The following is a 26,206-nucleotide window of genomic DNA, read 5'->3' on the forward strand; positions in this document are numbered from 1 at the left end:
CCCTCTCTGAAGTTCCCTGGTCGGGCAGCTGATGTTAAAGGAGATGGTGCAAGGGCCAGCGCAGGTGAGGGAAGGGGGGGATTAGAACAATCCAGGGCAGGAGTTGTCTGGTGTCAGAACAGAGCTCTGGGAGTCCGTGGAGATTTGGGTGCACGGAGTCCATGACAGAGTCAGAGGTTTGGCGTTATCGGACCTGCCTGGAGCGTCCTGGCTCCAAGGACCCCGGCCCCGTGGCACCTGCATCTTCTCCAGCACAGCGTCACCCACACACCCTGCTCCCTGCGAGCTGGCGTGCCGCGCAGAACCAGGGCGCCGAGCGATGGCAATCACACACATTTATGTTTCTGATGAAATCTCTGCTCCATAACAGCATGTGGATCCTCGACTGTTGGTAACTTCATTTTGTTGTCATGTCAGCTATTTTCATGCGACACCAGCTATCACTACAGTCAGGGTTGGGCAAAAGTAGGTTTACAGTTGTTCATATGGAAAATAATACAGCTATTAATAAACAATAATTTATATATAAAAGCCAAGCAACTGGAATGACAGAATGACTGGAATGACCAGAAGGACTGGTCACTATGCTGTGCACTGTGGTGGCCAACCTGCCCGATTGGGGCCCTGATTGGCACCCCAATCTCCCATGGCCCCTTCCCCCAGCCAGCCATGCCCCCGATTAGCCCCCCTATTGGGGGCAGGGCCAGCTGACCTCCCATGGGGCCCCCCACCCAGCTGGCCCAGCCCCAATTGGGCCCCAATCGGGGGTGGGGCCGGTGGCCAACCTCTCGCTTCCCCTGCTGCAGGCCTGGCCCCGATCAGCCCCCATCAGGGCAAGCTGGCCAGACCCCACGTGTGCACTAATTTGTGCACTGGGCCTCTAGTATAAGAATAAACTCCCAAGTTTCTCGTCCTCACAACTATAAACCTATGCTTGCCCCACCCTGTATTATTATCAAAGGGGCAAGTGTGGGTCGCACAGGGCACTGTTATTTGTATTTTCCTTTTCTTTATGTGACTTTTAAAAACTGAGAGCGCGATACTTCAAAAACCAGTAATGAGAACACAGGCAATGGAGCGCAAGGGCCTTGTGTGCCGTTTTCCTAGGATGTTTTCCTTTCTATTCATATGTCCAATTGTGTGCGTATGGGTTTGATATGCTCATCTTTCAACTCTTTAAATAAATGCCTTTTGGAATTTTTTTTTAAAACCTCCGCTTCTGAAAGAGATTGCTCACCAAAGAGTAATAAAATAATAAAATTTTAAAAAATTATATATAAAGTTATACAAAATCCATCTTAAGGTATTAAAATCAACTTTTGCCTATTGGTCTCTATGGTGAAATTCTTATGTTTAAAGGTAAAGTGGAGCTGCTTCCCCAGCCCTGGTTGGGTTGCAAACATTCGCCAGGTTTGTCCCCGGGCCCTCGTCAGCACTGCGCATCCTCCCCCGCAGCCTGGCATGGCGAGCACGGGGGGGGGGGGGGGGGGGGGGGGGGGGGCGGGCGGTGCGTTTGCCTCAGCCGGGACTTGGGGAGGATGCGGTTGTTAGGCTACGCAGGCTGGGGCCCAGATCGTCAAATAAAAATGCTGAAGACAGAAACATCCGCTCCACTCTTAAGCTGGTGTCCTAAATAAACCAGAGGTCACCTGAATAATTCAGGAGTCCTCAGTTTGCACAAAATTGGCTTTTTCACGAGCAAAAAAGCCTGGGTAATTTTAGCAGGAGCCATTTCCACAAAAGGTTGTTTAATTCACACCTAGGCACGAAGAGAGAGAGGTAATTCCCTCATTCCATGTGCTGTGAGAAAAGGCGGGGGTGGGGGTGGGGGGGGACGCTTCTGGCAGCGCATAAACCTTAGTAGGGATTTGTAAGATGCGTTTCACAGAACCCAAACATTTGTCACCAGTTCATCTCTGCTGAGTTCCTGACCCCTGTGGGCTTTGCTTCTCAGGTGTTTTGTTTTTTTTCCCTCTTATTTTTCAAAATGTAAATGGTTTTAATCCTCTTTGTTAGAAAAGTCTTACTTCCTCATTGAGAAAAAGAGCCAGTACAGACAATAGAAAGTAATCATTGAAGCAAAAGCTCACCACACAGAAGCCCCACTACCAAAACACCCCAGGTCGTCTCTGCGCCTGTGTGCACCCAGCGTTATCAACACAAAACGGATGGCGCTGGAACTGTCTCTGTACCATGCGGTTGTCGCCCGTCATCTCAACTCCCAGCCCCACTGCTGGCCTCAGGCTGCCACTAATCTTACTTTCTGTGTCAATGGAGCTGCCTTTTCTGGACATTTCCTATAGGCAGCTCTGTAGTCTTTGTGTGTGGATTCTTCATTTAGCACCATCTTTTTGAAGCTCACCCAGGTTGCAGTAAGTATCAGTGCTTCATTGCTTTTTATTGCTAATGGGTATTCCAACGCACGAATGGACCACATTGAATTTATCCACTGACCAGTTGATGGGCATTTGGGTAGTTTCCACCTTTTAGCTACTATAAATAACGCTGCTCTGAACATTCCTGCCCAAGTCTTTGGGTAGACATGCCTTTTTATGTCTCTCGATAGGTAACTAGAAATGTAATTATTGGGTCATGTGATTAATCTACCCTGAACATTTTAGGAATCTCCCAAGTTGGTTTTCCAAGTGGCTGCACCACGTTACAACACCCACTATATGAGGGTTCAAGTTTCTCCACATTCTTGAGCGGGAGAGGGAGAGAGAGAGAGACTAGACTCCCTTAAACATCTGTTCTGATTCTCCACAGAATTCCTTACAATGGTGTTGACTAATGTCCCCTCCTCCACGAGAGAAAGGGACCGAGGCAGGGACCTGTTTGTCACCATATTCTAGCACCTAGCTCAGTGCCTCGCATGAAGTAAATCTTTCCTGAATGTATGGATTTTAAAGATGGATGGCGGCAGTCAGACAGGTGGAGCAGGTGGATGCCGATAGATTACCTTGGAAGCAATAACACACGTGGGAAAGTGAGAACACAGAAGAGAAAAGACCAAATAAATTTTAATAGTTTATAACTCATTGAGCAAATGTGAGTGGGGCTCTTTGATCTAATAAATTGTCCTACAACGGCAGCTTCTGAGGACCAGTGCATAAGCCAGGGCGGAAGGGAGCAGGTGGGCTCGCTGTTCTGCGCGAGGTGGTGAGGTCAGCTGCGAGCCAGGAGATGGATGGCGCACTCTGGACCATCAGGGACATCTGTGGAATCTCTTTCCCCGAGGAGGGGAGTTTCATTTCTGTGATGTCCTTGGTATCTCACTGGGAGACAGTAAAATGGATCTCTGGTTTTTTTTCTCTCATTCCTATTGGTTGATGGTAAAGCCGCCCCGCCTCTTTTTTCCCTTTTGCTGGATTTAGGTGATTCATCATTTTGTGTGAGCTTTGATCACTATCTGTGAAGGTGTATCTCCCTGCATTCCCAACAGTGCCCTCTCTCCATCAGGTACCAGAGTAACACTGCTTCCGCTGTTCTCGAAACAATTACCAACATTCAGCCCAAGGAGAGTGGAGGAGGAGTGGGCGAGACCCGGGAAGCCATTGTCTACAGGTTGTCAGAAGACATGCTGAGCAAGCTGCCTCCAGATTACATTCCACACGAGGTGAGCTGCACCTCCCCCACCTCCAGGGTACAGGGCCGCCGGGGGCTCCACACAGCCCAGCGAGCTCAATGCCCGATGGTGGGTTTCAGTCCCTTCCCTGTCTGCTCATACCTTCTTCACTGTCAGCTGTTCTTTCCATCCTTGGTCTTCTCTGCCTTGCCTTTCTCAGCATCGTGCAGATTATGGTCTGCACTTTCTCTGACGCCTTTCTCCGCTTGCCTTCTGCCCCACTTTCTCTCTCAGTCACCTTCTCTCTACCCTTTTCGCACCTTTGGATTCCCAGAAATCTTAGCCCTCTGGGCGGGAAACCTCTCCCTCCCTCCCTTGCCTAAGCCTGCTTTGTCCAGCCTGAAATTTGCCCCTTGTTCTTGCCCCCTGCCCTCCACGCTTGTCATTCTCCAGTCCGCTCAGCCAGGTGCTAGGAAAGCAAGCGATGAAAGTGAACTCACACCCCAGGTTGGATGGCAATAACTTTCTACTTCTTGGACCTCCTAGGTGCTTGCTTGTTAATCAGTTTTCCTCAAATGCTTTACCTCAGGACCCCTTTACAAAGTGACGGAGGACCACGAATAGCTTTTTTTTTTTTAATGTATTTTATTGATTTTTTACAGAGAGGAAGGGCGAGGGTTAGAGAGTTAGAAACATCGATCAGCTGCCTCCTGCACACTCCCTACTGGGGATGTGCCCGCAACCAAGGTACATGCCCTTGATGGGAATCGAACCTGGGACCCTTGAGTCCGCAGGCCTACGCTCTATCCACTGAGCCAAACCGGTTAGGGCAGTTTTTTTTTGTTTTGTTTTGTTTTTGTTTGTTTTTTTTTTTTGTTTTTTCAATGTGGGTAAACTGCTGATGTTTAATATATTAGAAATTTAAACTGAGAAATTTCAAAAATATTAACTTATTATAAAGTGACAGTAATAAACCCATTATGTATTAACATAAATGACTTCTTAAACATTTTTAATTGATCTTATAGAGAGAGAAAGGAAGAGGGAGAGAGAAAGAGAGAAACATTGATGTGAGAGAAACATCAACTGGTTGCCTCCCATATGCTCCCTGACTGGGGATTGAACCTGAAACCTGGGTATGTGCCCTGACCAGGGTTTGAACCCACAGCCCTTCAGTGCAAGGATGACGCTCCAACCAACGGAGCCACACCAGCCAGGGCAAATGGCATTTTTACTTAAAAAATAAATATAATTTTCAAAACAGGAAAGTGCATGGAAATGAGTGGGCGTGTTTTAATTTTGCCAATCTCTTTAATATCTGGTTTAATAGAAGACAGTGGGGGTCCCATGCCTGCCTCTGTTCAGTCAGCTGAGAGAGCAGGTCTCAGCCCTGGAAAACTCCTCTGTGCACGCCTGAGACAAGCCAGCATCCCTGTCGCTGTGAAAAATTTCACCCCGTCGATCCCCTGAAAGGATCTCAAGGGACCCCAGCCCACACTGTGAGAACTGCTGATCTAGATAAATGTTTGTGGTAAAATTTCCGGATGGTCTGAAAGTTCTGTAAGAGATCCTCCAACCTGGCCCCCTCCTTCGTCCAAGGGGGCAGTTGTGTCCAGGGTGTCCTCACTCCTGTCTTGGCTTCCACCCAGCTGTGCGGGTGTCAGAGGCCGCCTGAGCCCTGGGCCGGCTGAGCGGAGGCTGATGCCTGTGCAGGTGTAGCTGTGGCCTCCCCTGCATCCCCACGCCAAAGGAAATGCGCTTGTCAGCTGGGAGCCCCTCGCCCTCCCACCTGTGATGAGTGCCCAGCAATGAAAAATCGTTTTCTTGCCTCTTGAAACGATTTGTTTCATCGCGCAGATGAGTGCCAAGACACTTGGCCATGACTCTGAAATCAATGGCTCCACATAGAGATAGTGCTAGCAAGGCGAGAACATATTTTTTTAATGAGTCAATATTTTAAGTACTGGAGGGACTTTCAATGGTTCACCGGAAGTGATCTTCAGAGGACGAATGAGGGTAGTACCTGCCTCCAAAGGTGGTACACACCGGCCTGGGAAAGAGACACTTACTCTGTATGACGGGACCGCAGGCTGACGCAATGGGAGGAGGGTCTCAGGCTGTGGGGTCACGTGAGGCTCAGGGTTAGCCGGGCACTTCACCAGGATCTCTGTTCGGCCACCTCCTAGCAGCCGGGGGCTGGGGGGGGGGGGGGGGGTGGGAGGACGTCACTATATATGGAGGCCACATGGGGGGAGTTAGTGCTGAGGCATCTACAGTCACTTCCTCTCTCAGGGTCACTTCCTTTCTCGTGTTCTTTGCTTTATGGAGGAGATGCGCTCTGAGATGCGGTGGCGACGTGACGTTTGTAAACAGAAATATAATCACAGTGTTGACTTCCGCAGTGAAAATGAGCCCGTGACTGCCGGTCTCGCAGAGACTGGAAATCCCCCACGAGATCCAGCAACTCTTCCAGTTTGAGGCTGGAACAACAATCAGAGTCAGAATCAAATGGGTACCAGCACCGGATTTCCCAGCGGCTAAGTGTTCCCTAAGCCTGTCTCTGCTGTGGGGAGTTTCTCCTTTGAGCCCTCAGCGGGGTGAGGCCATTGGTTTGGGGCTGTTAGCGACTAAAAGTTACTGAGCTATTGCTCTGACCTTGGAACCAACACCTCTGCGCTTTATTTCCCCTTAACGGGCTTGCAGAGGCACAGGCCCTCATTTTCCCTTTCCCTTAAGTGTGACTCCCCACAACCCTGTCATGGTGTGAAGGGGATGCTATAGAAGCTGTTTGGCCACTGGAGGCTGAAGGGCTGGAGATGAGGACGGGCTAGAGGAGCCTGCAAAAACGCAAGTCCTAGAACAGGAATTTAGGAGAATGCCAGGAGGCCAGGGACCTCCGCCAGCAGGTGCGACGGGGGGTTCAGTCTTCCTTGCTGCCAGCAGGGCCGTGCAGGCTGCTCAGTGCACAGCTGCTTCCCTCTGAGTCTGTGCTCACCTCCACCCTGGCTTCCTGGAAGGGCGCGGAGGCTGCCCAGGCGGGACTTCTGTGCCCTGAGAGAGGGTCCCGTAGGATGAGGGCGTGGTCGGGCGCCATCCCTCCCTCACATTCTGTGATTCGGGACAGGCAGTGGGCACCTCCGGCCGAGGACCCCACGGCTCCCCTCCCCGGTGAGTCCTTAGACAGGATGTCACTCTGAACTCTCTCTCTCTCTGTGTTTCTCCTCCCCCCTGTTCTGGCAGCTCTTCCATGGCGGCCAGCGGGAAGATCAGACCTCTCTCGGCGTCCATGCCAAGATTTGTAGTCAGTCTTATCTTGGGCAGTTGTCATGAGATTGAAATGTGCACATGGATTGGCGTATTTTTCAGTAATGGTTGGGCTTTATTGTTTCCATAACCTGAGGCTTTTGTATGGGTCTCTTCAAAATGGTCAGTAAAGGACGCACCAAAAGGAGCCAATGGCAGGTGCCTACCGACTCGCCCACGCAGGCACATATTCCCGTTGGTTGAGTTAGGAAAGCCTCGACCGGCAGGCGCCCTGGCCCAGGCCCCACGGCCTCCGGAATCCTAGCCTTGGTGACTGCTCTGGAAAGATTTCAGCCGTATCTCCTGTCTGTGACATTTCTAACAGCAACTCTGCAAGAATTATGAAAAAAAAGTATTCCAAACTGTGCTCCTACAAAGGTTAAATCGCAAAAGAGTATTTAACGGACACTTAGTCATTAATCATTTGAAAGGGTAAGGGTGCAATTTTACTTCAGCTTCTTAAAGTCTATTTCCAATTATCAACGAAAGTACAATCAGTAGGAAAGAAAAATCGTTTTAGTTGAACAGTCGTGTTTGAAGACCGGAAAATCGGGGACGTAATGGCAGGGCTGGTTCTGCAGGGGACATTGGAGAGTGTATTGGGCTGTGGAGGTGCTGCCGGAGCAGAGAGAGGAGAGGCCGTCGGGAGACGGGTGACAGGCGAGTTTTTAAAATCTCCCTCCCTGTGCTGTGCTTTGTTTCAGGTGAAAGCTCGCCTGGTCAAGATGGGACACCTTAACTCCATGAACATATTTCTCAGACAGGAAATCGACAGAATGCAAAAAGTGATAACAATACTCCGCAGCAGCCTGAGCGACCTAAAATTAGCCATCGAAGGGACCATCATCATGAGTGAGGTGAGCGGTTGGTTCCTCAATGGTCGTTCCCTCTTTTTGTGGCTTTTCTTGCTTCTCTGCTTGAATTTCATCTTTTTTCTTTTCTTTTTTTTTTACCTTCGGTCATTTTATCTTTTATTCATTTTTTTCTTTGTTGACTAAGGCATTACATATGTGTCCTTCTCCTCCCATTGCCTCCCCCCCGCCCCCCCTACCCATGCCCTCCCCCTCTCCTCTCCCCCCCCCCCCCCGGTGTCTGTGTCCATTGGTTAGGCTTATATGCATGCATACAAGTCCTTTGGATGATCTCTTTAACTTCATCTTTTTCAGAACTTGAGGGATGCCCTGGACAACATGTACGATGCTCGCATACCTCAGATCTGGAAGAGGGTGTCCTGGGACTCGTCCACCCTGGGCTTCTGGTTCACCGAACTTCTAGAGAGAAACTCCCAGTTTTCTACATGGATATTTGAAGGGAGGCCCAATGTGTTCTGGATGACTGGCTTCTTCAATCCCCAAGGTACGTGCTCCCAGGACAGTGGGCAGGCTGGAAGGTGTGCGTGTGTGCACAGCAGTGCGGTGTGGTACATGGGTCTCACATAAAGCAGCACAGAGGGACAGCCGGCGGGGTGCTGGACACGTGCCTTCAAAGCTTGGAGACCACAGACGATCTTCTGTATTGGTTTTGCAAATTCAACCTTTGTTTTTCTTCTCATCCACTTCAGCAAGCCGTCAGTCTTTGGTCAGAACATGTGAAATAGTAAAAAGGTTTCACGCAAACCTTAGTTTTTAAATGTTTATGAAAATGACAAAAATGAAGCACCAAAATATGCAGAAACTGTTGCCAAAGTACAGGAAATTAGACTGGTTTCAACAGTGATCATGTGGCAAAAGTTTTATTCCCTGAACTCCAGAGTCTGCCACCCTCCCCCCCCCCCCTCTTTTTTTCCTTGAAAAGTGCTTTGCATTTATTCCTTCATCCTGGGAATGTTTACTGTGTAAATTACTGACCGATGTCATAGACTTCATAAAGTTCAGAAATACAACTTTTTCTCTCTGCAACATGGACAGTGTTACTTCAAGTAATTCTTGACCAAACTGAAGAGATAGTGGACTCCTCACGGTTCCACACCTTGTAGCTCCCCTAGCGATGCAATTTAGGAAGCGTCAAGGGGGGGGGGGGGGAAGACATATGTAATAAAATTAAAAAAAAGATTGTTACAATAGTAAATACAAAATGTATAAAGATAATTTCAACTAGAAAAAAAATAAAAGGATAGTCATAAAAAAAAAGTGTGCACACGTAGAGAGCTGGGATGTGTTGTTACTCCTCGCAGCTGTGTGGCTGAATCTCATAAAATAATGGCTAGTGAGGAAAGTCAAACAGGACTCATTGTCATTGCACACATTGTGCTGTATGTGTAATGAATGCGCGTACACTGTTCAATTCCATTTGTACAGAGCCAACAGTCAAAACAGATCCATGGTGTTAAAATGAGGGTGGCGGTTACCCTCGGGGGCAGGCGGGGATTGCGAAGGTCACAAGAGGGCCTCTGGGAATGGCCCGTTGCTTGATCTGGACATTGCATTTCTTTGCATGAGTAATACGTCAATAAACAGTATCCCTTAAAAGCACACATTTAATTATCCTCGGGGTACATGCACTCATTCACGCCCTGCATTTTCAAACGCCCGAATAGTTTCTAAATTTAAAACACTAACACGCTGGCCTTGGTGGCCTTTATGCGCTGACCAGGTGGCGCATGTCGGATTTGAACAGGACAGCCCCCACTTTCACTTCTCCATTTTTTCTCCCAGAATTTCTATTGAATTTGGGGAGGAAAGTTTTTTACTGTGGTTCTCAGATTCCGCGTGTCTACTTGTGAGTCTCTTTCCTCCTTACCAACTAACTCGCAGTTTCAGGAAGTTGTCACCAGGTAATTCCTGGCTTTGGAGCCTGAAGAAATAGCATTTAACTTAATGAGGCTGTTTAACCACCTTCTGTTTGCCAGCCCTCTGCTGGGAGCTTTCCATAGAAAGAAGTCTGAGGCCGGATTCCTGCCCCAAAGGGGCCCGTGATATGGTTGGCGAGACAGACGCTCCAGCAACTTCACTGCAACGAGAACTCAGTGCCACGGGGGACAGAGGACAGAGAGGGCAGGGCTTGGGGAGAGCTTCCCCTGGAGGCGGGGAGTAGGGTGGGCAGAGGCAGGGATGCCGGCAGCAGGGCCTGAGCAAAGGCAAGGCGTGTCCAGGGAAAGGAGGAGGCAGTGTGGCCAGAGCTCAGGAGCAGGAGCGGGGAGGGAGGCTGGAGCGTGAAGTCTCCGGGAGAGGAGAGTCTGGGCTGGAACATACCGGCACTGGGAGTCACCAACCCTCAGAAGACCATCCTGGGAGAAGGTGGAGGGAGGACTGGAATGTGGACCCAGAGCCACAAGCCTTACCAAGTCCAAGGGAGAGAGCCTGCCCCTCAGCCAGGTGCCGAGGAGGGACAGGTTGGATGGGGTGATTAAACCGGAATCCTCGCGAGCACAGGGCCTGGCAATGGCTGGGGTGAAGGCAGGTGCCAGACCAGGGGTGCAAGAGGCACAGGTTGGGAGGAAGGGCGGGACGGCCGGGCGGGAGGTGTGCTGACAGGCTTGGAGTTTTCGAGACCAGCAAGAACCAGGGATTTTAAAAACTGTACGGTTGTTGAGTGTATTTTTTATATTCGGAAACCAAGGGAGTGGGTTAGTTCTTCCCTGGCTTTCCACAGACACAGACAACTTAAGTTGGACATCACAGCACACAATCTCTTTCAGTAATTTTTCCTCATTGAAAATGTGACTTAAGCCCTAGCCGGTTTGGCTCAGTGGATAGAGCGTTGGCCTATGGACTGAAGGGTCCCAGGTTCAATTCCAGTCAAGGGCACATGCCTGGGTTGCGGGCTCCCAGGGGGCATGCAGGAGGCAGCCGATCAATGATTCTCTCTCATTGTTGTTTCTATCTCTTTATCCCTCTCCCTTCCTCTCTAACATCAATTTTTTTTTTTTTAAAAAAAAAAGTGGCTTAAGCCTGGCCAGTGTGGCTCAATGGTTGAGTGTTGACCTATGAACCAGGAGGTCATGGTTCGATTCCTGGTCAGGGCACATGCCCTGATTGCAGGCTCCATCCCCAGTGGGGGGGCGTGCAGGGGGCAGCCGATCAATGATTCTCTCTGATCATTGATGTTTCTGTCTCTCCCTCTCCCTTCCTCTCTAAAATCAATAAAAACATTTTTTTAAAATGTGACTTAAAATAGCAAGATACAAATACGAATTTATCTTCTCTTGGAACTTTCTGTGAGTGTTACAAGCCAGCTCACTTAAATACAAATGCAGGTGTCCACCTCCGGGTTGTTTTTACCTGTCTGTACTTGTTAATAATCCAACCCTTTCTGTCTTCTTTATTTCTGGTTTCAAGCTAAAGTTTGATCCCTCCTCCAGGGTGTTCCACGTGTTGGGGAGCCCGGACTTGTTCCAGCTCCCTGCCCTGCGCACACAAGCGCACAGACATGCGCCTTATCAGTGATTGCTTTCCTTTTGCAGCTCAGAGGGAGCCAGCTTTCCCGCATACCAATCGCTCCTCGGCTTCCTTTCCCGCCCCTTATCTCAGGTCCACATCACCTGGCCAAATCCGGAAAGCAGGGAGCTCACAGGCAGGGTGCTCCGCAGATCAGCCCTTCAGACGCGGGGGCCTCTCCGCCGCTGTTTGACGTCAGTAATTGATTTCTCAACTTGAAAATATCTCCTGGATTCATAGCCTTGAACCCTGTAGTAAAATGTTTCAGTTCAAAACATTTACATAAATATTCTAAATTAAAAAAGCACACCCTTAGGTAAAACACAATGCAATTTACCAAAAGGCCATAGTTGCATCAGAAATATGTATTGTCAAAGCCGCTCAGACTGTAACGCGCTTGAAGTGCTCTGTGGCTGTATGCCCGTTTTTGTGGTCTTGCAATGTCGTGGCATCTGACAGGTCTGGTGTGTTTCCCATCATACCTCTGCTCATCGCCCCGCAGACCTCCATCCTCGGAGGACCACGCAGCTGCAAGGACGGGTGTCGGCCCGGCTGGTGGCTGAGCTCACGCTGCTGGCGGTGCTGCTCCGGGCACTGTGGTGGCCTGGTGTTTGTCAGTCACGTTTGAGGAGCCTGACTCAGCGACCAGGGAGCTAATCTGGTATTTTCAGCCCCTTCACTCTCATTTCTGTAGCAATTGACGGGCTCAACATGTGGTAGTTAGACCCGATTGTTGAAATGGTCAAGCCCTTTGCACCCAGGATCCTATCACATAGGTTCAGTGTGGGCGTGCCTCCCAAGAGCTTCCTCAGGTGTGGACTTTCAGAGCATTGTGTTCAGGTGATTTAGACTCTGGTGTGTGTGTGTGTGATATGCGGGGGGGTGTTTAAAATGGAAGACTATGAGTTCCAAAGTCTGACTTCAAGCCCGGTGCTGACTGCCTTTTGAAGCCTCCCCGAGGGCAGCTGCGCTGGGCCAGCTACTGGGACTGTGACCCCCCCCAGCGCTCCTAATGAAGCAGCGGGCGGGCCAGTGTGCTCTCCAGCTCTCAAGCCTCTGGCCACACTATGCTGACCACGCCCACTCTCTACTCTACACTGACCCCACCCTCTCTCTACACTACACTGACCCCACCCTCTCTCTACTCTACACTGACCCCGCCCTCTCTCTACTCTACACTGACCCCGCCCTCTCTCTACTCTACACCGACCACGCCCACTCTCTACACTACACTGACCACGCCCTCTCTCTACTCTACACCAACCACGCCCTCTCTCTATACTACACCGACCACGCCCTCTCTCTACTCTATACTGACCACGCCCTCTCTCTACACTGACCACGCCCTCTTACACTATACTGATCATGGATATAGTTATTTTCAAATGTTTACCTCACTCTGGAGCTTGAGGCCATTTGGATGCAAAACTGTACTGGTTTTTCCTCAGAGTCTTGACAGGCCACACCAGTCTGTGGTGGCAGATACCGGCGACAACTTGTCATTCACTGTTAACATATGTGGCGGGCTGGCACAGCCATGGCATACTCAGCCCCAGATTGGGCACCTTATGTGGCGCACCAGCTCAGCCAGGTTCAGTGAGCCCGAGTGGGGGCAGTGAAGAATTAGAAAAGACAGACAAGAGAAGAAAGCTGGGTCTCAGTGGGATGCTGCCCTCTCAGATGGAGAGAGACAGCACCACGAACTACAAGCCGTGTCTTTTTTTAAAAAATATATTTTTATTGATTTTTTTTACAGGGAGGAGGGGAGAGGGATAGAGAGTTAGAAACATAGATGAGAGAGAAACACTGATCAGCTGCCTCCCGCACACTCCCCACTGGGGATGTGCCCGAAACCAAGGTACATGCCCTTGACCAGAATCGAACCTGGGACCCTTCAGTGGTCAGGGCCGAGTCTTTATTTTATAGCCAGATTCCACGAGGCAAAGTAAGGGCGTGGTCAAGATGTTTGCAGCATTCTCGTGGGTTTCGATCCTACTCATTACATGCACCTGAACTCTATCAAGCCCACATCACTGACACGTGGGGCCACGTGTTCGGACCATAGGTTCAAGCTTACAACTGTAGCTGTTGGCTATCATTGTGCTGGGAGGGCTCTGCCTTCCAAGCTGGGACTTGCACGTGGCCATGAGAGAACTGTGCCCTTTCATTAGTCTGAGGCTTGAACCTGTCCAAACACTGTAGCCGCTCTCCACAAACACAGATCGTGATTTCAGTAGACGGAGTTTGCTGAAGCGAGGAGACGATAAGCTTGGCCTGTTATCCTGCTCCTGTAAAACCACCCTCCGCCTCTTGCCGGTGTTTGTCTCCACGGTGGTGCTGTCAGCGCGCAGCAGTGTCTGAGGGCTTGTCTGGGGGACGGTTATTGCAGCCGGCGTTGGTTGGGTGGGAGAGCGCACCAATGGTTAATGGAAGTTTAGGATTGAAGGGGCTGGGGATTTCTTCCAACCTAGTAACAATCTAAGCATGCCCCGTGGCTTCCTTCTGCCGAACCTGAGCTGTCCCTAACATCCGAGGGGCTCTGAGTGAATGGACCCCAATCCGAGTGACGGCACTCACCTGCCTGTCCCCAAATCGCAGAACGGCAGGGCTGTGACAGCTTAGAAATGCCTCCAGAGTGAATAACAGCCCTCTCCTTGTTGTTGTGTGCGAGGGGGTTTGATGCAGTGGCTTTAGCCTTTATGATTCTAGTCTCTGCACACGGTTACCTGCCTCACCACCCACCTGGCCCCTGGGAGCCTGGCCAGCCTCCACCCTATACTGACCTTCTCACCAACCCCACTGCCCTTGACTCTACTGGGATGCTGGTTCCAGGAATTCTCATATCTGGCTTGTCCAGGACCTTCCTTGGTTCTTCTCACCTCCCAGAGGGCTGGTTCTTGTCCTCTTTGGGGCTCTTCCCAGGCAAGTTCCACCCTTGGCCCAGCCCTTTGTGGATGACCTCAGTCATTCTCATCGGTGCAGCTACGCATCCCTACCCATGACTGACTTGTCTGAAGCCCCAGCCCGAGACTCTGATCCTTCACTTCAGAGTGCCAGCGTCCGACACGCCCTCCCCTGCGGACTCCCCAGCACTACCCCCGGGCATCTTCCTCCCAGAGCAGCCCTGCCAGGATTCTCCTCTGTGGGCCTGTGCACCACCCTTGTCCAGATCACATGAGCTCTTATGAATGGTCCCTCACCTCCAGCAGCTTGGAGGAAGGAACCAGGAGAGCATAGCGTCATGAAGCTGAGGGGGGAGGGGGAAATGGTGACAGATGCCCCCGAGGTCAGGTCAGATAGGGCCCAATGGTCAGACGGCCTGTCAGCAGGGAGACTGTTGGCCAGAGAGCTCAGTGGAGTGGATGGGGAGGTAGAGGAGCCGCAACGCAGGGGAGTGAGGGAGAGACAGAGAGTGAGTGTGGCCGGCAGGGAGAATGCTAAGTGGGACCCCAGAGACCCAGATCATAGCAGAATTTTGTCTCAAAAGAGGAGAGGCAAGTTGGAGGCGTTGATTTAAAAAGGAAGGATTTTCTTTCATCTTTTAATGACAGGAGAAACGTGAGCTTATTCAAATACTGGTGAGAAGGGGAAGGAGCCAGGAGAGAGGGAGAGGGTCAGAGAGAGGAACAGGGAGATAGAGCAAACAGACCCAAGAGGGTAAAAGAGGCAGGAGGGTGGCTCCCCCGTGGACAGATGAGTAAAGAGGGAATGAGTTGGATGCAGGAGAGTTTGTAGGTTTCGTGGCAAGGAGTTAGGGAGTTCCCACCTGGTGCTTTCTGTTCTCTTTGAAGGAGGAGGCATGACCTCCAGAGGCAGTAAGTGTTAGAAGAGAGACTTGAGGTGGGAGCAGAAGTTTGGGAAAGAAGGCTGTGGTGGTGTGAGCATGTTGAGGCTGGCGATGGTGAAGTCTGGTGGGAGCTGTGTGTTTGCCTCGGGCTTGTTCGTAGCCTGGTACAGGTGTAAGAAGGGGACATTTGATTCATGCAGGATTGAGGGGGTGCTGGGCAAATGATGAAAAGGATGGGTCCAAACTAAATAGGAAAGGAGGTGAAGAAAAGGGAGGAGGAGGTCTTCAGAAATGATGAATTCAAGGAACTAAGGGGTCAAGACGCTGAGAGGGGTGCCCAAGAGACCCAGAGGATGGCAAGATGCTCAGTGCCCGGGGCAGGTGGCATTTGGCAGGGACAGTGAGGGGAGGGGCCTGTGGCCAGAGGGTGTGGCTGTGGAAGCAGGGAGAGCCTCATAAAGGATGAAGAAGGGCTAGGATGGTATCTTCAGAGCCGAGCCAGGTTCTAAGGGCAGGAAGAGGGAGAAATGTGCTGTGACGAGGCAGGAAATATTGAAGAGTTTGTGCACCATTGAACCACCCCAGGGGGCAGTGGGAAGGTTTGGGAGGGCGGGCACAGTGAGAGGTTGGGTTGAGGGAAAGGATACATAAAGCAGCACATGGAGAAGGCGGAGCGGTGGGAGGAGTCTGGCATTTGGCGTGTGAGACTCGGTGGGCTTAGCCGATCCCAGCCTGGCCGGGAGTGGCAGCCCAGCTCTCCAGCTGGTACCCAGGCTCTCCTGGAGCCAAAGGTGTCCTGGATGGAGGACAGTGCAGAGCACGTGCGCCTCAGGGGATGTGGAGAGAGTGGTGGTACCACTGACAGCCTTCTTAATCTTGCGCTCGTCTCATGGGGCATTTCTCTTCCTGCTCGTCAGATTTGTTTGGAAAACAAATACGGGCCAGTGGCCTGCCAACAGCCTCTTGCGCAGATCTTTATGCCGAGCGTGGTCCTCAGCCCTGCCTGCCGGGATAATCGCCGGGGAGTTTCGGTCCGTACGATTGCCGGGTCCCCAGACCAATGGCCTCAGAACCTGTGGAGGGGAGGCCTCTGGCGTCTGTGCAGTTAACTTTCTTAAAGGCTCCACTGGCCACTCTAACGGGTGCGGAACCTCAGCGTGGGCCTCTGTCTCCCAGTCACGTGGTCCGTCCATCAGCAGCGCATGGGCATCCCCTGGGAGCGGGATAGAAAGGCGGGACCTTGGGCCTCACCCCTGACCAGCTCCTGAGTCAGAGCCTGCACTGTAATGAGCGCTCCTTCCCCAGGTGAGACCTGCGCCTGTAAACAGGGCTGACGCCGGGGTCCCACCTCTGAAGATCCTGGCTTTACTGGTCTGGGCCTGGAAATCGGGATTTTTAAAGGCTGCCCAGGTATTTCTCATGTTTAGCCAAGTTCAAGATCCCTGCCTTAGAGCATCCAGCAAAGTCAGGAAAGGTGCCCGGGGTGCTTTTATTCACCTGGTGGATTAACCCCGTCTGTGTTTAATGGTTTCTGACCTTTTCTTGAACTTACCAGCGAACTCCACGTGCTTCTCATTGGGGGCAACACTGCACGTCTTCAACTTGTGGCAGGAACATCATTTCTCCTCATTTTCAAAGACGCTACTGGGAGGCATGGTAACTGATAAGACAGGAAATACCGCACAACCCATAAGGCCTGTTACATAAGGACTGGTTCATTTATTACAGGAAAAAAGGTGTTGGCCATAGAACCATCATTACTGAGTGCCGACCAACTCCTTATAAAATTGAGAAGTACAATATTCCTGATTAGTTATTTCTGTCCTCCTTTCTAAGACCCTGTGTGGAAATGATCCTTAAAGCACTCCACAGCGTTCTGTAAGCCAACTGATTGCACCGCCACGTGGCGGTAATTGGTTTGCTGAAATGTTGGCTTACTGCTGTTGTGTGGATTAAGACATGGCAAGTGTTCCTTTAGGCCTGTCTCCAAAATGTAATTCCTGCTTAAAAGTGAGTTTTTCAAAGAACAAGCTTTGACAGGTCTTCAGAAACCATTGTGCTGGGTAAGTCTTGAAGGGAAACATTTCTGTAAAGCATCTCGCTCAGACCACACGTGACTCCCACATTTGAATATCAAATCACTCCTTTTCACGTGGGTGGCTACCTCTCAGGGAGAATAGAACGTTATTATAATTGAAGACTTTCCCCAACTTTTTCTTTCTCATTTCAGAGTCAGACATATGAATGTATGAATCACTCTCCACCACTGGTGACTGAAATTTGGTTTAGGAATCATTAAAACTGCATTGGTGCCAACATAAAAGAACTGCTTTTCAAGCTTTTATTTAAAAATATATATATCAATGGTCTTTTCAGGTTTCAGACAACATCGATTTCGCCTCCATTAGACTTGACAGAAGTCTACAAGAAAGTCATTTTTTAAATTCAATAATGAACTATTCAGTGGATTCATTATGGTTTGAATTCCACAAGATCATTTTTTTAAAGAAGCCAAATGAAAACTATCAAGAATTGAAAAAAAAATTTTTTTTTCTCCGTGTTCTCTGAGCGGGCCCAGCCCTGGAACAGCCCCTTCTCCCCCGCCCTGGGGCCTCAGACACATGTCCTTAACACTTCCCTTTCTAGTAGCTCCAGGTGAGGTATATTCTAGATTCCACCCAGGGGCAGATGAAAGGGCTTCCTAAGCATCAGGAGGCTTTTTGCTGAAGTCAGCAGGAGGGAGGAGGGGCAGGGGAAGGGGGCCTCTCCTAACTGTGCTGGAGTTGTCTGTGACAGCGAAGGGAGGAAGTCTTGTCACAGAAGAGAGAATCCTGCTCCCCCCTCACCTGGCACCTGTGGCGTTGTCCTGAGGGCCATACGGAGGGAGGCTGAATTCGCAATTTAGTTAGAACTTAAAATGTCACAGAAAAATTCAATTATTACATTTGTGCAGGCGGATGGTTGAGACCGGGATTCACGTCTTGTGCATGATGACCCGAACACTCATAGGTCAGTGATGAACTGTAAAATGTCACGAAATCGGGTCAATCCCCGGGACTCTGCTTGGACACAGTGTCCACTATAGCACATGAACAGCGACAGTGAACCTTCTGAGCTCGGCGTGTCAGCATTTTGAAAAACCCCAACTTAACTCTGGGGCCGTGTCACATATAGAAATTTTTTGATATTTGCAACCATAGTAAAACAAAGACATATATTTTTTATATTTATTTTATATATTTAAATGCCATTTAGCAAAGAAAAATCAACCAAAAAAATGAGTTCACGTGTCAGAGGTGACACGCGTGTCATAGGTTCGCCATCACTGATGAAAATGGCATGAAGGGAGAATTGGACTTTATTATTGTGGTCATATGTACACTGCCTGGCAAGCACGCGAATGTTTGTTTCACTACTGAAGCATGGGATCTCCGGTATTTAAAATGGAAAGCCACATAATCGCGTGCTGATGAAATCACCTCAAATGACCCCATGCGGAGAGGAAGAAGTTGCTGCCAGGCAAACTTCGCCATGTTTCCCGCCCTTGGAGTTAACTTCTCGTGTCTTAAAATCATCCTTTCTACCAGGCACTCGTGGTTTCCTAAAACTATAGCTTTAGAAGGATCAGTCACTCATTGATTGACCAACTAACTTTTTGGGGGGATTTACACAAGGACTCCCCTGAAGCCCCAAACCCTGGGTTAGTGAGCACCGATCAACCTTATCCGATGCAAATCCAACCAAATCGTTTGCCTGCTTGAAATACTGAGCGGCTTCCCACCATCCACAAAACCAAGTCCAAACTCTGACCCTGAAAAATCCCTCCTCTACCTGTGTTCCGACCTTACCTGCCATTGCTGCTTCACCTTTAGCCTGGACCTCCACGCCTTCGCACGTACTGTTCCTCCGGCGGGAACTGTTCCGTCTGGAAACGGCTGTGTATCTTTCCAGCGTCACCTTCAGTTTCATCTTCTCAATTCTCGTGTGGTTCACTTTGTTCGCCTCTTTGCTCACAGCGACATTGGGTGGTAACTCCTGCCTCCTTCCGGATGGCGCTCCTGGAATGCTGGGCCCGTGGGTGGCTCTTCCTCTTTGCCGTCATCCCACTCGGAGCAGTGCCTGGTACACCTGGTGGCCACTCCCCAGAGAGTTAACAAGTGAATGGGTGCCCCCCGCCCCCCCCCCCCCGCCCCCGCCAAGTGTCTGAGTTAGTAACCAGGGAAGAGCTTGGCAATGGGAAAGCCTGACCTCTCTCTGAGCCAGGCTAGGGGCCTGTGCGTTCTTCCCAACTCCAAGGGCTGTTAGCTCTGTGCCTGTAAGTATGTCTGCAACGTGGCCTGGCGTGATGGTCAGCATTAACCTGGGGGCCTAAGTGTGATATATAAGTCACAGGTAAATTCTCCTAAAATTCCGAAGTCCATTTTGCAGTTTAGGGTATAGTTTCTAACACCAAATGCTACTCTCCAGGAAAACCTTCTCTTATGGATTTGAATGCATCGTTTGCAAACATTAAGTTTAAAGAAAGGCCACAAAATGCAGAGCCATGCATTGTCTTAAAATAACTGTATTATGCATATTAAAGCATGCAGCTTTCCTCTCCGGCGTGATTGCTTTGTTTGATCAAATTGAAAGTTGGGTTTTCTACTTTGGCATTATGAAGAAATGAAATGGTTCCATTATAGCAAATAGAAGCTCGATAATGGCTTGATTCAAGTTTTAATTGGAATGCTGGTCCCAGAATATTTTAGCATTCCAGTCTTATTCCTAGATATTGCATCTTCAAATAGAGGCTATGAGCTGGGACCGGGTTACCATCCTCATAGGACTTGAGTTGCTGGAATCTCAGGAGAATTTCAAACCAAGACTCTTGTCTGAGGCAGAGAGGAAGCTGTTCTGCCGTGGGCTCACAGCAGGTCCCCATAGAAACAAAACACTAAGAAAAATATCCCCGGAGGTTTGATTTCAACTCCTCTTGGACAGGCAGCCTTTGGAGATTGATAAGCAAATAGCAATTAGCTCTGCTCCCTTTGTTCCTGAAGTGGGCTGCGTGCGCCGTCAAAATCCTTTTTCTTTTTCTTCAGGCTTCCTGACAGCCATGCGGCAAGAAGTGACCCGCGCCCACAAAGGCTGGGCCCTGGACTCGGTGACCATCCACAATGAAGTTCTGCGGCAGACCAAGGAGGAGATCGCGGCACCCCCTGCGGTAGGCGCCCTGGGCAACGACAGCTGGAGCTGGGGCACAAGTTCAAGTTCTGCCTAAAGCTGACCCGTGTGCACCTCAATCCAGTCTGCTGGCTTTGCAGCCAGGGTTTCCTTGTTTGCAACCAGAACAAGCCCTGGGAACTCGTTTCTTTATCATTACGGGTCACACGGTGTTTGCGAAGAAGGGGTGTCCAGCTACTGCTGTGGCTGCTTGGGGAATGGGCGAGTGTCAGGGCCCTGGCAGAGACCAACAGGACCGGCAGGCCTGGGTGCTGGGCCAGTTCCACCTGCAGGACCCCGGGTGGGGCACAGGGAGGGGTTCGGGGCGAGCAGACTCCCTTGGGAGTCACTGTTTGTGTTATTGGAGAAATGCATGGATGGTCTTTCTCTGTTGCTGGTGGGAGTGGGGAACTTGGGTTGCCACTGGAATAAGCATTTCTGGAGGCCCCCACGGGAGGATGGGATGTGGTAGAAAGCTCTATTTGCATGGAATTACATCCTTGGGTTTCCAAAGTCCCATTTCCCTGGATCTGGTCCTGGAACATGTGCAATTGAGGATTCAGCAGAGCTAGAAGCCAGCATCCAAAGTTTCCTTTCCATGGTGGAATCGGGTCCGGTTTAGGCTGGTTGTAGCCCCTTAGTCCACTGTGTGTGCGGTCCACATGGCCATGTGGGCGAATGCAGGAGTGCGAGAGTCCCACAGGCCAGCATCGCGAACCAAGAGGCAAGAGCCAAACTCCTCTGTTTAGGACCTTAAGTATCTCAAATATTCCCATGCTTGCAGTGGCCACACCTATTCTGGCCAATGAACTGTTCCCAGGTGTGATTGACAGGCTAGTTACTAGCCACTAGTACCTTCCCTGTGCCACCCAGACTTTACTGGGCACGTGTCTCTTCCTCCCCTGTCCAGTCCGGTGGCTTCCTGGGGAGTGTTAAACGCAGCTTCCCAGCAAAGCTGCACAGATAACTGTGATATTTGGCCTTCCCTCTGCTTCTTTCCTGTTCATTAATGACTGGGTTAATTTCCAAAGGCATCTTACCTGGACACTTACCTGCTTTCTGAACTCGGACACGTTCTTTACCTTTGTGAGCCTCCACTTCTCCAACTGTGAAATGAGGAGGGCACCCCGACCTCAGGAAGGTGGTTGTGAGAGTTTAGTGGGATCATTTAGGCTTGGTGCCCAACCCCACGTAGACACTCAGTACATCTTCATCCCCTATTCTCTCTCTCCGACTTTCACTCCCTCAGCTGTCCGATGACGGCATGGACCATGAGAGTCCCCAGGCCTGGCCCCTCTGCCCCTTTGTAACAAGGACCTCCTTCCCTCTAGCTTCCAGGAGTGTGGTCTTTCCTCCTGCCTGAGGTCTCACCAGAGCACCTTTCGTCTCTGTATGTCCAGCAGCAACAGGCTGGTCCTGTCACGGGCCTCAGAGCTCTCCCAGCTTCTTCCCGTTATGCAATGCAAAGTCAGGTCCACGTTGTTAGGTGTCTGGTCAGCGGCACCCGTTTCCGGGTACCCAGATCTGCATGAGTTTCCTAGGGCTGTGGTAACGAAGTACCACAAACGGGGAGTGAGGGGACTTAAAACAATAGAAATGTATTCTCTCGCAGCCCAGGGGGCCAGGAGCCTGAAGCCAAGGGGCTGGAAGGGTTGCTTTCCTGTGAAGGCTGTAAAGGTGAATCCACACCTCCTCCCCCCGCCTCTCCTACTAGCTTCAGGGGGTTCCACCATCCTTGGCTTCCTTGACCTGTGGCTGCATCACTCGACGCTCCGCCTCCACTGTCAGTGGCCTTCTCCCTGTGTGCATCCCCGTGTTCCTCTCCTCTTCTTGGGAGAACACCAGCCAGGAGGAACTTACCTCTTCCAATCCGTACGACCTTAACTAGTTACATCTGCAAAGAACCTATTTCTGAATAGTCACGTTCTAAGGGTCTAGACAGATAGACATGGATTTTGAGGTGACACTGTTCAACCCACTGCACCTTCTAACTACGGCTTTGTAAGGTTCTGAGATGGACAGCAGCCTTGAAAGGTGCAGTTTCCTGTCGGATGGTACCTAAGTGGCTATTGTTCATGCAGCAACCATCATCCAGTGGCTAATGATGTTCTGATCCCATGGGCTTGCCCCTGGGTTTACCGTCAAACCAAGTACCTCAGTTTTAGATTCAATAAAGGCGGCCCTCGTCCCGTTAGAAAACACTCTGCAATAATCTTGCTGGCTTTTATGATCATTACTAGAGGCCCAGTGCAAGAAATTCATGCATAGGGGATCCCCTCAGCCCAGCCTGCACCCTCTCAAATCCGGGACCCCTTGGGGGATGTCCGACTGCCAGTTTAGGCCCGATCCCCAGCAGTCAGACATCCCTCTCACAATCCTGGACCACTGGCTCCTAATCGCTCACCTGCCTGCCTGCCTGGTTGCCCCTAACTGCCCCCCTCCCCCGCTGGCCTGGTCACCTCTTACTGCCCCCCCTTGCTGGCCTGGTCACCCCTAACTGCCCCCCCCACCCGCCTAGTCACCCCTTGCCACCCCCCCTGCCAGCCTAATCACCCCCAACTGCTCCCCATGCTGGTCTGGTCACCCCTAACTGCCCCCCCCCTCTGGCCTGGTTGCCCCTCACGGCCCCCCCACCAGTCTGGTCGCCCCACGCAGCCTGCTGTTCAGTTGTTTGGTCATCCCTCACTAACCTCCCTGCCGGCCTGGTCATAGGCAGCCATCTTGTGAGGGCGTGAGGGTTAATTTGCATATTACATCTTTATTATATAGGATACTTACTCCCCCTACCTGGTCCTCGAGATGGAAATGGAAATGGAAAAAGGGTCACCATCTTCCACATATTAGTATATACACTTTACAAGCTGACGTGATCATTGGAGTCTCCTGTGATTCCCTTCAGCCTCTCTTGGCTTATCTTGCTGGATATGTGTTCTGTGGCTCCCTTGGCCTACAAGGTCAAGTTCAAACCCTTCAGCTTGATGCCCAGACTCTCCTTGCTCAGGTGCTGACCTATTGTATCACCCCTGGACCCGCTGCTGAATCAAATGCGGCAGCTGCCCACCCACCCGGCCTCCCTGCAGCATTGCTCCTGCCCGGGACGCCCAGCCTCTCTCCTCTACCTTCCCATGTGCAGCCCCCCTTCAAGGAAACATTCCCCACAAAGACCCTGAGCACTCGGCCCACAGTGCCTTTCACTGCACTGGGCCTCGCACTGGGCACCAGGCAGCCCTCTCACACGTGTGCCGGTGTTGGTGTTAAACTCTGTGTGTGTCTTGTCTCCCTATTCAATGGTGGAACCTCAAGGGCAGGTCCTGCTGTGTGAAAGAGAGACTCGAGGTGATGGCCAGCCAGTGCTGAACCAGCCGTGCCCGCCCTTCCCCTCACACCCAGTCTCATCCACCTCCCAGCCTGGGCAGAGAGGGAGTCTGACCCTTCCGCTGCAGGGCCTGGTGGCACAGACCTCACTTCCTCCTGGGCCTGAGATGACGGTGGAGCCATGGTTGGCGTGGCTGGTGCAGGTGGAGGTCCCACATGTGCCTGGCTCCAAGTCCTGCTCCCTGCTCCCACCCTACCCTACACCAGCTCAGACCCGGCCTCTGGGACACTTGGATGGGCCTCTGGTTCACTCAGACCCGGTCTCTGGGACACTCAGACCCGGTCTCTGGGGGACGCAGACGGGGCCCGGATGGGGCCTCTGGGAGACTGTTAGGCCCCTGCAGAGCCGGTTCGGTGCTGGCTAAGTTTGTTGTCACCGACAGGCCACCGGATGCCCAACCCACGCCCAACCCACCGAGAGCAGGAACATTCCTGCAGGGCTCGTGGCCTCGAGGTTGGCTGCAGGGAAATGGGCCCCACCTCACTATGTGGTGTGCCCAGCGGACTCTCTTCTTTGGGGAGCTCCTGAAGATTGGGGTGTGTCCTCTTTCCAAACGGACAGCCTTCGCTACAGTAATGGGTGCCCACTCCCAGCACCTGATTTCTATACTCCCCATTGCCCTCTGCTTGGCTCTTCCAGGAAGGAGTGTATATCTATGGGCTGTACATGGACGGCGCGTCCTGGGACAGACGCAACGGGAAGCTCACGGAGTCCACGCCCAAGGTGCTCTTCATGCAGCTGCCCGTGCTGCACATCTTCGCCATCAACTCCACGGCGCCCAAGGACCCCAAGCTGTACGTGTGCCCCATCTACAAGAAGCCCCAGCGCACCGACCTCACCTTCATCACCGTGGTGTACTTGCGGACTGTGCTGTCCCCAGATCACTGGATCCTCAGGGGAGTGGCCCTCTTGTGTGACGTCAAGTAAGTTCATCCCCACTCGCTGAGAGCCCAGGAGCCGCTGCCACCGAGAGTCAGAAGTGTGTCTTCTCCCCCTGGTCACCGCTTGGTTATCTTTCTAAATTAAAAAGTCGATATTCTCTAACCGCATATGTGTGTGTGTTTTTTCCCCATATCCATATTCCAAAGGATAATTCTAAAGTAATGCTGTTTATTTCAGGCAACCATATTCCATCATCATTACTTGTTAGAACACTCTGGAAGGTTTGGATTTTAAAAATCTAAAAGTATTCATTTGTTGCATCCTAAAAGGAGTCTAGTAAATGCAAACTTTTCATTCTAATAAATTCCACTTTCCCTTCAATAAAATCTACCCATGTCCATGATTTTCGTTGGAGCTTGGCCTTCTGTCGGTGTCTGTGAAATGGGAACGGGGTGGGGGGCGGGCGATTCGGTCAGCACCCCTGGGGTCCCAGCTGGGTGCTGTCTGTAAGCGCTTTGGAGCCCAGAGAACTCTGTCCTTCGCTCGCCCCTCCTGCCCAGCTCTGCAGAGATAACACAGCACACATTTCTAGGCAGCAAACAGAGAAGGAAAAACAAACTCCATCAAGTGAAATTATGTTACATGCTTAATGCCTTGAAGACCAAAGTCTTTACAAAGAGAAGCTATTTCTTACTCTGTAGCTAGTCTGAAACTCGGTTTGAACCTTTATTTCCTGCTGAGGAAGTTGTCAATTTAACAAAACAAATGGGGCCCTATATTGAATTCTCAGGCAGCCTCAGGAAAGTGAAGTGTCTCTCCTGGTCCTCCCACCCAGAACCCTCTCCCTGGTCCTCCCCCCAGAACCCTCTCCCTGGTCCTCCCCCCAGAACCCTCTCCCCGGTCCTCCCCCCAGAACCCTCTCCCCGGTCCTCCCCCCAGAACCCTCTCCCCGGTCCTCCCCCCAGAACCCTCTCCCTGGTCCTCCCCCCAGAACCCTCTCCCCGGTCCTCCCCCCAGAACCCTCTCCCTGTCCTCCCCTCAGAACCCTCTCCCTGGTCCCCCCCCAGAACCCTCTCCCCGGTCCTCCCCCCAGAACCCTCTCCCTGTCCTCCCCTCAGAACCCTCTCCCTGGTCCCCCCCCAGAACCCTCTCCCTGGTCCCCCCCCAGAACCCTCTCCCCGGTCCTCCCCCCAGAACCCTCTCCCCGGTCCTCCCCCCAGAACCCTCTCCCCGGTCCTCCCCCGAGAACCCTCTCCCCGGTCCTCCCCCCCAGAACCCTCTCCCCGGTCCCCCCCCCCAGAACCCTCTCCCCGGTCCTCCCCCCAGAACCCTCTCCCTGGTCCTCCCCCCAGAACCCTCTCCCTGTCCTCCCCCCAGAACCCTCTCCCCGGTCCTCCCCCGAGAACCCTCTCCCCGGTCCTCCCCCCCAGAACCCTCTCCCCGGTCCCCCCCCCCAGAACCCTCTCCCCGGTCCTCCCCCCAGAACCCTCTCCCTGTCCTCCCCTCAGAACCCTCTCCCCGTCCTCCTCCCCCCAGAACCCTCTCCCTGGTCCCCCCCCAGAACTCTCTCCCCGGTCCTCCCCCCAGAACCCTCTCCCCGGTCCTCCCCCCAGAACCCTCTCCCCGGTCCTCCCCCCAGAACCCTCTCCCTGTCCTCCCCTCAGAACCCTCTCCCTGGTCCCCCCCCAGAACCCTCTCCCCGGTCCTCCCCCCAG

The 26,206-nt window shown here is 51.6% G+C and overlaps 1 protein-coding gene across 1 annotated transcript in view; it reads left to right on the plus strand.

Moving 5' to 3' along the window:
• The window catches only part of DNAH8 (dynein axonemal heavy chain 8), a 273,951-nt gene extending 249,301 nt beyond the window's left edge, over positions 1 to 24,650 (plus strand). Inside the window, exons 88-92 of the mRNA XM_081093926.1 lie at positions 3,460 to 3,616; positions 7,573 to 7,725; positions 8,035 to 8,224; positions 20,113 to 20,234; positions 24,249 to 24,650. Of these exons, the coding sequence (XP_080950052.1) occupies positions 3,460 to 3,616; positions 7,573 to 7,725; positions 8,035 to 8,224; positions 20,113 to 20,234; positions 24,249 to 24,536 (910 nt within the window). The 3' untranslated portion in view covers positions 24,537 to 24,650. The remainder of the gene's footprint in view (positions 1 to 3,459; positions 3,617 to 7,572; positions 7,726 to 8,034; positions 8,225 to 20,112; positions 20,235 to 24,248) is intronic.
• Positions 24,651 to 26,206: the final 1,556 nt, after the last annotated feature.

The sequence above is a fragment of the Myotis nattereri genome, assembly GCF_964212035.1.
Source record: "Myotis nattereri genome assembly, chromosome: 6".
NCBI lineage: Eukaryota > Metazoa > Chordata > Mammalia > Chiroptera > Vespertilionidae > Myotis > Myotis nattereri.